This window comes from Telmatherina bonti, assembly GCF_933228915.1.
Source record: "Telmatherina bonti genome assembly, chromosome: 15".
NCBI classification, from domain to species: domain Eukaryota; kingdom Metazoa; phylum Chordata; class Actinopteri; order Atheriniformes; family Telmatherinidae; genus Telmatherina; species Telmatherina bonti.
The window spans coordinates 40,140,569-40,155,195 of record NC_136613.1 but is presented as its reverse complement, the minus strand read 5'-3'; the positions used below and the strand labels follow the sequence as shown (position 1 = coordinate 40,155,195).

The 14,627-nt window shown below is 43.5% G+C and overlaps 1 protein-coding gene across 1 annotated transcript in view; it reads left to right on the top strand.

Annotated features, from left to right (window-relative positions):
- Nucleotides 1–14,627, top strand: part of LOC306766203 (inactive dipeptidyl peptidase 10-like) — a gene marked incomplete at both ends in the record, with an annotated part of 307,548 nt that overhangs the window by 161,932 nt on the left and 130,989 nt on the right. The window contains 3 exons of the mRNA XM_079253836.1: nt 157–264; nt 11,466–11,557; nt 11,689–11,736. Coding sequence (XP_079109962.1) covers nt 157–264; nt 11,466–11,557; nt 11,689–11,736 — 248 coding nt within the window. The remainder of the gene's footprint in view (nt 1–156; nt 265–11,465; nt 11,558–11,688; nt 11,737–14,627) is intronic.

The window sequence follows — 14,627 nt, the reverse complement described above, 5'->3', positions numbered from 1 at the left end:
GAGCTAGCTCTTTGAAATATTAGCTTAAATCTCATGCGTGTTGCTCTGAGACTGTGGTCGCTCCAGGTTTTATAGGTAAAACAGCAGTTCACTCCGGGTCAGAGTGGGTTAATCTGGCCGCTATTGTCTGAATGAATGCTTCCTTACCTTCCACAGAACCAGCAGCCGGTGTTCTCTAAAGATGGCAACAGATTCTTTTTGACTGTCCCAGTGAAACAAGGAGGCCGTGGAGAGTTTCATCACATCGCCATGTTCACAACACAGGTGAGGACCTCCTCGTGGTTCATGCAGCTAGGACCCAGGCAGAGATTTCACACACAAAGAATCAAGCTTCATGCAGACAGAAAAACCAGCACAACATCATGACATGGTAAAGGCATGATGTGGCATGAATTAGGTGTCACAAGCTTTGCCTACTTAGACTGTAGTAGTAAAGAAGGCATGCTTGTTTAATACCATTGTGTCAAACCAACCTGTTTGTTTCCATGGCGATAACATCTACGAGGACAAATTCAACCAAGAAACATTACTACGATCAAAATCGTCTTGCATTCATTCATTGAAAAAACATGAGACCAGAACTGATAAGGTTGTTTTTCAGTTCATATGAAACTGCAGCAATCCCATTAATCTAAGTTTCCACTGCAACTAGGAGACCTCTCAAGCCATACTAAAGAGAAATTATGTCCACACTAGAAATTTTGTTCTTGTAGAAGAGCAACTGTGAATGCTAAGCTATTGCATAAGCATTTGGGGAACAGCACAAGTATCCAACTTGATTCATCAGCTTTGAGTTTAGGATTTACATGGGTGAAGTAGCACACAAGATTTATTAACTTGCTTTTGTCAGCAAAAGCATTAGAATCATCTGACAAGGTTTATCAAGATCTACCTGGATTTGAACCCACAAACAAGATGAGAGGCAACATCTACCACTACACCACACCAACTCTTCTCACACCCTGGCATTAATATTTTTAGCCATAGGGTTAGAAATGCCTTTCATACCTGTGTGTAATCAGCAGTAATTCAAAAAGATGGGAAAGGTTTAGCTGCTGTCAAGAAATTAAAGATAAAGTGCATTAATCATTGCAGAAAATCATTGCAGAAAACCATTTAAAATTGCCTGTTTAATCAGTTAAAGACTTTATTATTCAAAGTCAGCTATTTTTTCCTTTAAAGTATTTTAACAACAAAATTTTAATATTGAACTGCCATTTCTGCGTGTTTTTTTTTTTTTTTTTTAAACTTGAATTAACACTTTGTTTTACAAAGACCAAAAGTTATAGCACATATCTCCTGAATGGGCTGAAGAGTTTAATAGTTGAATGGTTGAAGTGAGACAACAATTGCAGACCCCAGTAGACAACACAGCGGAAAGCTAAAGGGTGGTGGAATTGCAGTGCTGGTTAACCAGCGTTGGTGTCATCCTGGACATGTTACTGTCAAGGAGAAGATATGCACAAGGGACATGGAACTGTTAGGGGACCGATGGCATGCGGGGGCCTGGGGTGTGGCCCCTCTGCCACAACCAAGCTCCTACAGGGCCACAGTGTTCTTTTAACACAGCGCTGTCGACAGCACCGTCCCTGCCATCACAAACATCAGTATTTATTACATATCTTTAAAATCGTATCTTACTTTTGTTCAACTGGTTTCCACTCTGTAACAAGTAAAACATAAAACAAACATAAAACAAGTAAACATATGTTCACAGTTCATTGGAATTTTTACCTGATTAGTGGAGTCCAGTAATTTATAGTAAATGTTTTTCAGTAACTAGTGACACTTGTGTGAGGTCACTGCAAAGGACCTGAGCCACCTGAGGAAGAAAAGGGGACTCTATCCCTTCCTGTATGCTGCACTTGTGTTGGCTGACCATTACCAACCTTCGGTCCAGAACTACCCAACGGTACCTGTAGGAAGCCCAGCCACATTTGCCAACTCTGCAGAGGGAGGGGATCCCAAGGCATTAGCGGGCCAGTCGAGACATATAATCACTCCAGCGTGTCCTGGCTCTCCCCAAGGTCTCCTTCCGTAGGGATGTGCCTCAAACACCTCACCAGGGAGGCAACCAGGAGGCATCCTGACCAGATGCCCACGGCGCCTCGACTGGCTCCTCTCGATGTGGAGGAGCAGCGGCTCTACTCTGATCTCCTCCCAGATGACCGAGCTCCTCACCCTATCTCTAAGGGAGAGCCCGGCCACCCTGCGGAGGAAACCCATTTCAGCCGCCTGTATACGAGATCTCCTTCTTTCGGTCACGACCCACAGCTCATGACCATAGGTGAGGGTAGGAACGTAGATCGACTGGTAAATCGAGAGCTTCGCCTTCTGGTTCAGCTCCTTCTTCACCACGACAGACCGGCGCAGAGTCCGCATTACTGCAGACGCCGCACCGATCCGTCTGTCGATCTCACGCTCCATCCTTCCCTCACTCGTGAACAAGACCCCGAGATATTTAAACTCCTCCACTTGAGGCAGGACCTGACTCCCGACCCGGAGAGGGCAATCCACCCTATTCCGGCTGAGGACCATGGTCTCAGATTTGGAGGTGCTGATTCTCATCGCAGCCGCTTCACACTCAGCCGCGAATCGCTCAAGTGAGAGCTGGAGATCACGACCAGATGAAGCCAACAGGACCACGTCATCTGCAAAAAGCAGAGACCCAATCCTGAGGCCACCAAGTCGGATCCCCTCAACCCCTCGGCTGCGCCTAGAAATTCTGTCCATATAAGTTATGAACAGAATCGGTGATAAAGGGCAGCCTTGGCGGAGTCCAACCCTCACCGGAAACGAATTCGACTTACTACCGGCAATGCGGACCAAGCTCTGACACCTGTCGTACAGGGACCGGACAGCCCGTACAAGGGGGTCCGGTACCCCATACTCCCGGAGTACCCCCCACAGGAGCCCCCGGGGGACACGGTCAAACGCCTTCTCCAGGTCCACAAAGCACATGTAGACTGGTTGGGCAAACTCCCATGCCCCCTCCAGGACCCCAAAGAGGGTATAGAGCTGGTCCACTGTTCCTCGACCAGGACGAAAACCACACTGCTCCTCCTCAATCAGAGATTCGACGATCCGGCGGACCCTCCTCTCCAGGACCCCTGAATAGACCTTACCAGGGAGGCTGAGGAGTGTGATTCCCCTGTAATTGGAACACACCCTCCGGTCCCCCTTCTTAAAAAGGGGGACCACCACCCCAGTCTGCCAATCCAGCGGTACTGCCCCCGATGTCCACGCGATGCTGCAGAGGCGTGTCAGCCAGGACAGCCCCACAGCATCCAGAGCCTTAAGGAACTCCGGGCGGATCTCATCCACCCCCGGGGCCTTGCTGCCAAGGAGCTTTTTAACCACCTCAGCGACTTCAGCCCCAGAGATAGGAGAGTCCACCCCTGAGTCCCCCAGCTCTGCTTCCTCATCGCAAGACGTGTTGGTAGGATTGAGGAGGTCTTCGAAGTATTCCTTCCACCGACCCACAACGTCCCGAGTCGAGGTCAGCAGCTCCCCACCTCCACTGTACACTGAGTTGCTGGATCACCTCGAAGCCGTCCGGAAGTTGTTCTCGCTGAACTCCTCCCATGCCCAAGTTTTGCCTTGTCGACAGCTGAAGCCACATCCTGCTTAGCCTGTCGACACCTATCAGCAAAAGGCCTGATTTGACTCCTTCTTCCCTCACTCCTGGTGTCCACCATTGAGTTCTGGGATTAGCGCCACGACAAGCACCAGCAACCTTACTACCACAGCTCCGGCTGGCCACCTCAGCAATAGAGGCATGGAACACAGCCCCCGGCTCACTCGGAACGTGGTTGAAGCTCTGCTGAAGGTGGGAGTTGAAACAATGATACGACTAAAAAATCGATCATCAAACTGCGGCCCTGGGAATCCTGATGCCAGGTGTACATATGGACACTCTAATGTTGGAACATGGTGTTCGTTATGGACAATCCATGATGAGCACAGAAGTCCAATAACAAAACCCCATTTTGGTTCGGGGGGGGGGGGGGGGGGGGGGGCACCATGCCTCCCAATCACTCCCCTCCCCCAGCAGAACAATGGAGTCCCCAGAAGGAGCACCCTCCAGCACTCCCTCCAAGGACTCCAGAAAGGGTGGGTACTCTGAACTGCTGTTCGGTGCATAAGCACAGACAACAGTCAGGACCCGTCCCCCCACCCGGAGGCGGAGGGAAACTACCCTTTCATCCACCGGGGTAAACCCCAACGTGCAGGCACCAAGCTGGGGGCTGATGAGAATGCCCACACCTGCTCGGCGCCTCTCACCATGAGCAACTCCAGAGTGGAAGAAGGTCCAGCCCCTCTCGAGGGTTCTGGTTCCAGAGCCCAAGCCATACGTCGAGGTGAGTCCAACTATATCTATTCGGAACTGCTCAACCTCGCGCACAAGCTCAGGCTCCTTCCCCACCAGAGAGGTGAAGTTCCACGTCCCTAGAGCCAGCTTCTGCAGCCGGGGATCGGACCGCCAGGGTCCCCGCCCCTTGCTGCCGCCCAGCTCACACTGCACCCGACCCCTACGGCTCCTCCTGCAGATGGTGAGCCCACGGGAGGCACCAGAGATGGTCTGATTTGAATATTTCATTACTTGTTAACATGCTAGTCTGAATGTTTTTCTTTTTTGTTCTTGTCATGTTTTGTTTTGTATTTCAGGAAGAGAACCTTTGAAATTATTTTACAAATTTAAAAAACACAGTTCACAGCAACATGAATAAATATCTTGAGTAAAATGTTTTGTCATGGAAAGTTTTCAGATTTGTTATTAAATATTTAAATGATGTAGACATGATATTTTATGTACAATTTGAACAATAGGCATGGCAATGGTAGTTGCATAGTACAATTCAGTGACAGTGATTTAAGGTGACTTACAAATACCTTGAAATATTACAAAATACAAAGTATAATTTAATTTTAAAAACAAGTGAAATGTAAAATTAAGACATTATTTTAAAACACTATCATATATATATATATATATATATATATATATATATATATATATATATATATATATATATATATAATTATATAATTATATATGAATTGTAATAATTATATATAAATATATGTTATTAAAAAATCAAGTTCAATAATTCAGTTTTAAAGAAAGTCTGGATTTAGGCTTATAAATAATACCTGTGGAAATGCAGCTGAGAACAGCTGGGTTGTTCACCTGGATTTTAACAGATCTGAGGCTTCCTGGGAATTTTCCAACAAAAGCACAGCAAGCTAAAATGCCGTCTTTACTAATTTGTAATTGTTCTGTCATTGTTTTAAAGTTTTATGTGACCATCATGGTCACATAAAACTTATGTACTTTGAACCAGGCCAATTTTTTCCTTTCCAGATATGTTCATTGATAAAATGTTTTTCACTAAGGTAAAAAGAAACAAAAGCAAGCTTTCACCAATGATGAGCTGGTGTGTTTCCTCTGCTTTATAAAATGCTATTACAGCTTTGTCTTTCAGTGTTTTAAACCTCTAAAAGTAATAACACAACAATGACTATGTTAAAGACAAACATCTTTTTTTTTTTTTTTTTTTTTTTGGAGATTATGCTAATTTAAATTTTCTCATATTGTACATGTACTTTCAGGTTTCCTTGTGGACACAAACTATAAAAATGTTTCATGCTTGCCTTGCAAGCATTTTAACATATACAAGTTAACAAGCGAACCTCTATATCTTTACTGGTTAACCAGATAATATTCTCAAACTTACTCGTGAACTATTCCAGGAAATTATAAGTTACTAGTTGACAAGCACCCTAAGCTAGATTTGGCTTAACATGTGCACATCTTCGTGTTTTTATAGCTCGCTAGTTAACAAGTACAGGATATTGTATAAATAGCTAGACCCATTGGGCCACTATCAAAAAGCCAACTAAATATATTCATGAGGTACTTGTTTGGAGCTCTGGTTTACTAGTGAAGTCTGTAGTGCAGTGGTTCAATCAAACCCTAGGGGTAAATCGGTCTCAGAAGTTTGGCTAAGCCTCTGCCTTGGAGGTCAAGACACACCCAACTCATCATGTCAATTAGTGATGACACACCCTGCTTGGCCATCACTGGCTGCAGATGATCACATTACGTTGCTTGGCCAATCAGTGCTGCGGGGAATTTAGTGCGCTCAGTAGTCAACGTGTGACTGTTGTGGTAGTATGTTGTGTGATTTTTTTTTGGAATATTTTAATCCATACTAACTACAGTGGGGATCGAAAGTTTGGGCACCCCTGGTAAAAATGTATTTTAATGTTAAGAAAAAGGAGCCAACAAAAGATAGAAAAACTCCAAAAGGCATCAAATTACAGATTAGACATTCTTCTAACATGTCAAGAAAGGTTTGATCTTATTTCCATCATTTAGACTTTCAAAATAATAGAAAACAAAAAATGGCCCTTGTAGAGTTAGTACCTTGTACATGTGGACAGCTGAGACCTGACAGTGTCCTGGATTGTTTACAGTTAGTGTCTGGAAAGACCAGGTGATGTCAATCTCAAAGTTTTTAAATGCTCAGACTCATCTGACCTCGCCTCAACAATCGGCACCATGGGTTCCTCTAAGCAGCTGTCAAGAACACTGAAACTGAAAATAGTTGATGCTCACAAAGCAGGAGAAGGGTGTAAGAAAATAGCAAAGTGTTTTCAGATGCTAATATCCTCAGTTCCGAATGTAATCAAGAAATGTCGGTCATTGGGAACAGAGGAAGTTAAAGAGAGATCTGGAAGACCAAGAAAAATATCAGACAGAACAGCTTGCAGGATTGTAGGAAAAACAAGTCAAATCCCACGTTTGACTGCACAATCCCTCCAGGAAAATCTGGCTGATACTGGAGTCATGGTGCACCATTCCTACTTGTTCAAATATGGCCTTCATGGAAGACTCATCAGAAGGAAACTTCTTTTACGTCCTTACCACAAAAATCTGCATTTGAAGTTTGCAAAGGAACATATAGACAAGCCTGATGCATTTTGGAAACAAGTTCTGTGGACTGATGAGTTTAAAATTGAACGTTTTGGTCGGAATGAGCACAGGTACGTTTGGAGAAGACAGGGCACACAATTTAATGAAAAGAACCTCTATCTAACTGTTAAGCATTGGGGTGGATCAATCATGCTTTGGGGTTGTATTGCAGCCAGTGGCACAGGGAACATGTCACGAGTGGAAGGAAAAATGGATTCAATGGGATTTGAGCAAATTTTGGATGCTAACCTAATGCCATCTGTGAAAAAGCTGCAGTTAAAGAGAGGATGGTTCTACAAATGGATAATGATCCTAAAAACACCTCTAAATCCAGGGTGGATTACATCAAGAGGCGTAAACTGAAGGTTTTGCCATGGCCTTCACAATCTCCTGACCTCAACATGATTGAAAGTCTATGGATAGACCTTATAAGAGCAGCGCATCACAGATGGCCCAGAAATCTCAAAGATCTGGAAAACTTTTGCAAGGAAGAATGGGTGAAGATACCTCAAACAAGATTTGAAAGACTATTGGCTGGCTATGAAAAGTGTTTACAAGGTGTCATATTTGCCAAAGGGGGGAGTAAAAGATACTAACTGCATGGTGCCCAAACTTTTGCAGATGCATTTTTTTTGCGTTCTGTTATTTTGAAAGGTTAAATGAATGAAATAAGATCTAACTTTTTTTGACATGTTAGAAAAATGTCTAATCTGTAATTTGATGCCTTTTGGAGATTTTCCATCTTTTGTTGGCTCCTTTTTTTAACATTAAAATATATTTTTACCAGGGGTGCCCAAACTTTTGATCCCCACTGTATGTCAAGCAAAAAAAGAAAGTGGTCAGATGAATATGTACAACATGGATTCACATGCATCATGGAACGTAATGGGACTCAGCATCCTATCTGCATCATTTGCAATGCTAAGCTGAGCAACTCTAGTCTCGCACCAGCAAAACTAAAGGAACACTTCTTTAAACTGCATGGAGATGGGGAATGCAAGAACACAACGCTTGCTGAATTCAAGGTGAAGAGAGCCAGTGAGCTATGTAAAAATATGGGCTCTGAATTTGAGGTACTGTTCCGTTCTAATGTTCGGTGGTTATCCCAGGGACAGGTGCTGAGTCTTGTTTTTGCCATGCGTGTTGAATTAGCCCTGTTTTCGTTAGAGCACCAGCATTCTCATGCAGATTGCTTCAAAAATACTGAGTTCATTCTCATTTTAGCATACATGGCTGCTATATTTGCAGCTCTCAATCAGCAGATGCATGGTGTTAGTCAACATCATGGAAGCAGAAGAAAACCTGAAGGCTTTTTAAAAAAAAAGCTACTGTTAGCTGTAATGTCAATGATTTATACCTTGATGAAATTATTGAAATTCAGCAGAGACAGGTTCAACAACAACTCTTCAGAACAACACTCTCAGCGTTTTGGTGTTGACAAATGGAAAAGTATCCAGTTATTGTGAAGAAAGCCCTGGATTTTTTTTTTTATACCATTCGTTACAACTTATCTGTGCAAGCAATCCTTTTCGAGGATGCTGGACACAAAAGCGAAGAAAAGGAAAAGACTTTGTTGTGAAAATGACATGAAAGTGGCACTTGCCAAGGTGAAGCCACGCATATCTGAACTGGTCTCTCAAAGGCAACAGCAGAAGTCACACTGATTTGCAGGTATGTAATTTTTTGAGTTCATGCACTGTGTTGGTTTTTTTCTTTGAACAAGGTGATGTTCATGCATGGTTCATTTTGTGCACCAGTAAAAGAAACATATACCTATGTCTTGAATTTGTAAAAAAAATCATATTTTTATTATTTTACTAATGAAGGTTTTGGTGAATGTGCATAGGAAACGGGTGGGGTTGGGGTACCTCCAACAAGGTTAAGAACCACTGCTCTAGTGTAACTAGCATACAAAAGTGTCACTAGTTTCTGACAGTTTGTTGTCACGAGTCAGGTAAAAATGCCCATGAAATGTGAGCACATGTTCAGTAGTTTGTTCATAGTGGAAACTCATGGATTTTTATCCATGAATGTCTGATTTCAAAGATATGTAAAAAATACTCAAACGGCTTGCCATAGGTTTTCTTTTGTTTTATTTATCAGAACCCAATTAACTGCTGTCAATTACCAGCCACTATATTTCCTGGGGTCTCCACACCTTATTACATAATTTGCTTTAAATACATACATACAAATACCGAACAACAACCCAAATAGGTCATTGCCTTCATCCCACAACCCAGCCAGCCCTGTGTTGTAGTGTTGCTTTAGTTGTGTGAGTGAGTGTGTGAGCCTTTGGCTGAGAAGAATAATGGAGGGTAGACAATGGAGGAGCAGGTGGCAGTTTAGGAGCATCTATGCACAGTGACTTTGGTTTTGGCTACCGGGGCTAGCCCCTGAAGCCCCAGGAAAAACCAACAGGCTGCTTGTCACCAGTTTCATAAATTGTTATACCACACATGCTATGTACAGACTAGAATTCTCTTGAGGTTATTATTATGTGGGTTTGACCAAAACAAGGCTACAGGTCAGAATGGCTAAACACAGATCACTATATAACCCTGTAAAAAGCATTAGTTTGTGTATTTTAATGATTCTTGCCCATTTTAATTAAAAGCCTTTTATTTCTTACCATATTTAGTGCCATTCATACTGTCATTCATCCGTAAACATAGTTTTATCCAAATCAAAAATGATTCTTTCAGAAGTGAAGATTTGCGACTATATAAGGTTATTCTGATTTTTGTGTGTGTATCTTGTCCAGCTTTTAAGCAAGCAGAATAATGGATGTTGTGTTCTGCTGAGGAAATTTACTTTCCCAAGAGGAGCTTTATAGATATAAGGATTCCCTTGATATTCTGTATTCTTAATTTATTTCTCTATTTATTTTGTATAACTGTTTGGACTACATAGTTTATACTGCTGGACCGGAGCGGAGATGATAAAAGATGGACAGAAAGAGAACAGAAAAAAAAGAGAAAACACCTCGTAGAAACAGACATGTATACAATCATATATATATATATATATATATATATATATACACCAGTAAAACTAACCAGTTGTACCATAAAGACAGAAAGAAAACCAGCCATTGTTAGTGAGTAATCCTGCAGGCGACTCAGTGACTGTGTCACATGCAGAACATACAGAGTGAAACGTGTTCAGAGAAGAGAGATCATGCCAATGTGACCCCGCCCACACAAAGGGGAGAGGCAGGCCAAGAGAGCCCCGAGACCCGGGCAACCGGCAGCCACCTCCAAGCACAGACCCCAACTGCCCCGCTCTGGAGCCAGCCATGCATCCACCCAGGAGGTTGCAGAGAGGGGGCCCTAGTCAGAGTCCCCAGTCAGGGGGAACAGGCCTCAGCAGGCCCAGACCAGCAAACCTCAGCCCCGCCGGGTACCAGCCACCTGGGGTAGACAGAGCGCGGGCCCCAGGGCCCCAAGAGCCCCAAGAACCAAGTCCAACCCACACCAACGGAGGGCTAGGACCCCCAGCAACCAGTGCAGCAAGACCATGCCCCTACACACATCCTACACACCCCATCCCTTAGACAGACTCCATCTCACACTACCCCACCCCTCTGCCCCTTCTCACATACGCTACCATACACACACACACACAGACTCTGATCACAAGCCTCCTCTCACACACTCCTCCCCTTACACACACCCCATCAGACCCACCCCGCCTTTACTCCTCCCAACACACACACACACACACACACACACTAACCCACCACTCCTTCCTCACTCATATACTTCCCTTCAAACATGTTCACACACCCCACCCCATCTCTCCACCTATACACACCCACACATGACCCATCAAACACCTCTCTACCCCAGCCCCACTCACATGCTCCCCCTTTATTGAAACACCTGCCCCATCACACACATCCTCATCCCCCCCCCCCCCATCCACATTTACACTCTTCCTTATATGCAAACACACCCTATTTTACACACAAACACCCCAACATACCCCCCACAAGCCCCCACACATCCGTATACACTCCTCCCACCCCCCCACCCCCACCCCATCGCCCACTCACTTACCTGACTTCTATTGTGGTGATTCACTCCATTCGTCTGTCTGTCTGACTTTCTATTCATCTGTCTGTCTTTCTGTATGTCTGATTTTCTATTCATCTGTCTGTCTGTTTCTCTGTCTGACTGTCTGTCTGTCCATCAGTCTGTCAGCAACACAATTCAGAAAGTGATGGATGCATTCAGATGAAATGTAATCAGGGAGAAGTGGATATATTTTTTGGGTGATGCGGATCATCAGCTGGAACCACGTATTGTTCAAAAGATTCTTTAGTTTGGAGGAGATGAGAATATTTTGCCATTAAACCTTCAATGGAAGCCTGCACTCTCTGTGTGCTCCTGCCTTTGTGGTGAGGACACTTGCAGCTCAGTTGAGTGGACTCCAGAGAAGAGACGTTATAACTCTCTGTCTGTTCTTTGTCTTCTTCATTCAGTTCAGAGCAGATCAAAGTGAAGTACGACATCTAACATCTGGGAACTGGGAGGTGACCAAGATCATGTCCTATGATGAGAACACTGATGATCTGTGAGTCTAAACACAAAATTAAAAAGATTTACACCAGAATATTTCATACTGTTGTTTTACTAGACAAAGAAAAATGTAAGCGGAAGTTTTAATGTCTGGTTGTGTTAACTGTCATTTTTCTGTCATGGTAGTTATTTTCTCAGCACCGAGTATTCATCACGCAGACGGCAACTTTTCAGGTTTGTCTCACTATTATTGTTCGAGCAAACATTTTCTTACTGCCATGACAGTATCTCATAAGGGTGTAATTATCAGAGTACTATTATATAGTGGAATAACCTCAATATTCTGTGATGGACTGGCGAGCTGTCCAGGGTATACCCTTTTTCCACAGAAACCACGGCAATAATGATTACTTTAAAGAAGCAACAATTTTTTTAAACCTTAATAATCAAATCGACAGAAAATCAGCATAAAGGAGAAGTGTAAGCATGGAAATGTTCCAGCATCCCTCTCCGGTAGCTCATGGAACAAAAAGGTTGAACGTATGGAAAAGTTGGATTATTCAGTAACTTCAGCTGAACTTTGATCACAGTTAATGTAAAGTAAGGGACCTAATCCAAGGAATCCCCATGTTGCTGATTAAAAAGGATGAATGATTCACTTTCACGCGGTGTCGGGGATTAGGAAACTGATGTGTCAATGGAGGAATCAAGGAGTCGATGGTGGGACATATAAAGAGTTGGGATGAATCACATGTCATTTGTGAGTTTTAAATGCTGAACTTTCTTCAAACCTTAATAAAAAGTTATATATATGACGTATAACACTTACTTTATATAAAAAAGAACAACTCTTGATTTAAGCTGTACATAAACAAATGAATAATTAATAGGGAATAATTTTGTAAGGGGGAGGGGGGTGGGGGTTGGACTTAAAGCAAAGGCCAGTGACAAACAGATTGAAAGCATATACTGTATGGAAATGCTGCTGAAGCTCTGCGAACGGAATAAAAGAAGAATACACTCTGCACTCTGGATTCTGGTTTCTGGAATCTAGACTCTGCACTCTCGACTCTGGTTTCTGGAATCTAGACTCTGCACTCTCGACTCTGGTTTCTGGAATCTACACTCTGTGCTCTGGATTCTGGTTTTTGGAATCTACACTCTGTGCTCTGGATTCTGGTTTTTGGAATCTACCTTCTGCACTCTGGATTTGTTTTTCTTTTCTGTTCAGAGATACAACTGGCAAAGCAAGCGCACTGATGGGAGATTGTGCTCTCCTGGGGGTTAACAGGGGATGCCACTCACCTGCGACTTGTCAGCTCAGCCTACATAATAGCCAGGCTGCATTCAGTTGTTGCCAGATCATTGAGTTTTTTTTTCCCCCAAGAAAAGGATTCAGGGCCCAGTCAGTTTTGACTATCTAAGATTGGACTCCTAATGAAGCTGTTTTTGCTCTTTCCCCCTCAACCTGTTGTCAACTCAGTTCCTGGATCCAGCCTACTACCCGCAAAACCTTAACAGAACGATCTGGCCAAAAGGATATGGATTCAGTATCAAGTACGCCGGACAACTCCTGGCAGCAGGCTTTATCTTAGCAATTACTCAGAAGTCATCCCTGAGCAAAGCTAATCAGTCTCTGCTTCAACAGGTGGCAAAACTCTCCTCAGACTTGGCACCTATGTCCTCCAGTGTCACCGCTCCAGGATTCCCCAGGTGCAGAGTACAGAGTCTAGATCTCAGAAACCATAACCCTGAGTGCAAAATCTAGAGTCCAGAGTCCAGAATCAAGAGTACAGAGTCCAGAATCTAGAGTCCAGAGTCCAGAATCTAGAGTACAGAGTCCAGAATCCAGAGTACAGAGCAGAGTCCAGAATCCAGAGTACAGAGCAGAGTCCAGAATCCAGAGTGCAGAGTACAGAGTAGAGTCCAGAATCCAGAAACCACAATCCAGAGTGCAGGGTCTAGATTCCAGAATCCAGAGTCCAGAATCCAGAGTTCACAGTGCACAGTGCAGAGTCTGAAGATTATTGTTCACATGGGGTCTCGTGATATTCTGAGGAGGAAAACTGGCTCTGAGATCCTAAAGAAAGACTTTTCTCTGCTGTTGGAGGAAATATGTCACTCTGGAAACACCATGTTGTCATTTCAAGCTCCATTCCTACAGCGGGGAAAGGAATCGAAGTTTTCAGCAGACTTCTGGGTCTGAACACATGGCTATCACTGCATGTATGGGATAAAGTTCATTGATAACTTCAACATCTTTTGGAACTGTGAGGATAGTTTCAGACCTGACGGAGTGCATCCAGATCTATCTGGATCCAGATTACTTGGTGCTCGTCTGCATCATGCTGTTGGAACGGCAAACCCAAACATGAACACAGAGATAAGAGCCAAGGACATAGAAGAGAGGCAAACAACACCCAGCTCTCCTCCCTCCTCAGTTCCACTTCTCCACATCACCCAAGGTCTCCAGAAGATGTCTCTGTCCCGGTCCAGACCTCAACGACCCCCATCTGTTAAGAAACACAGGGCTCCCCCTCCTCCTCCCCGTCCTCCTCTGAGATCATCTGTCCTGGCAGAGACTTAGACTTAGACTTAGACAGACTTTATTTATCCACAAGGGAAATTCTGTTGTCACAGTAGCTCAGAACAGCAATAGAGTAAGAAATAGAAACAGCAATAGTAGGTAAGAAAAAAAAAAGTAAATAATAATAATAAAATAGAATAGGTACTATCCATAAAGCAATCTGGAATATGTACACTTTTACAAAGATAAAAGATAAATAAAACTATCTAAAGTAAAATTGGCAATATAGAATATGGAAATTTAGAAATTTACAATATATACAACATGTGACTAAATGCAGTGCCAGTTTACACAGAGGCTTTGAAATGAATGTTAGTTATCTGTCACAAAGTGGGGAGTTATTGTACATCTGTATAGAGAATGGTAAGAATGTGTTCTTGTAGCGCTCACTGTGACAGCGCAGCTGTAAAAGTCTATTGGAGAAGGAGCTCCTTTGCCCCTCTACAGTCCGGTGGAGTGGATGAGCAGGATTGTCCATAATAGAGAGCAGTTTGTCCAGAGTCCCCCTGTCCCTCACTGTCACAAATGTCTCCAGTTG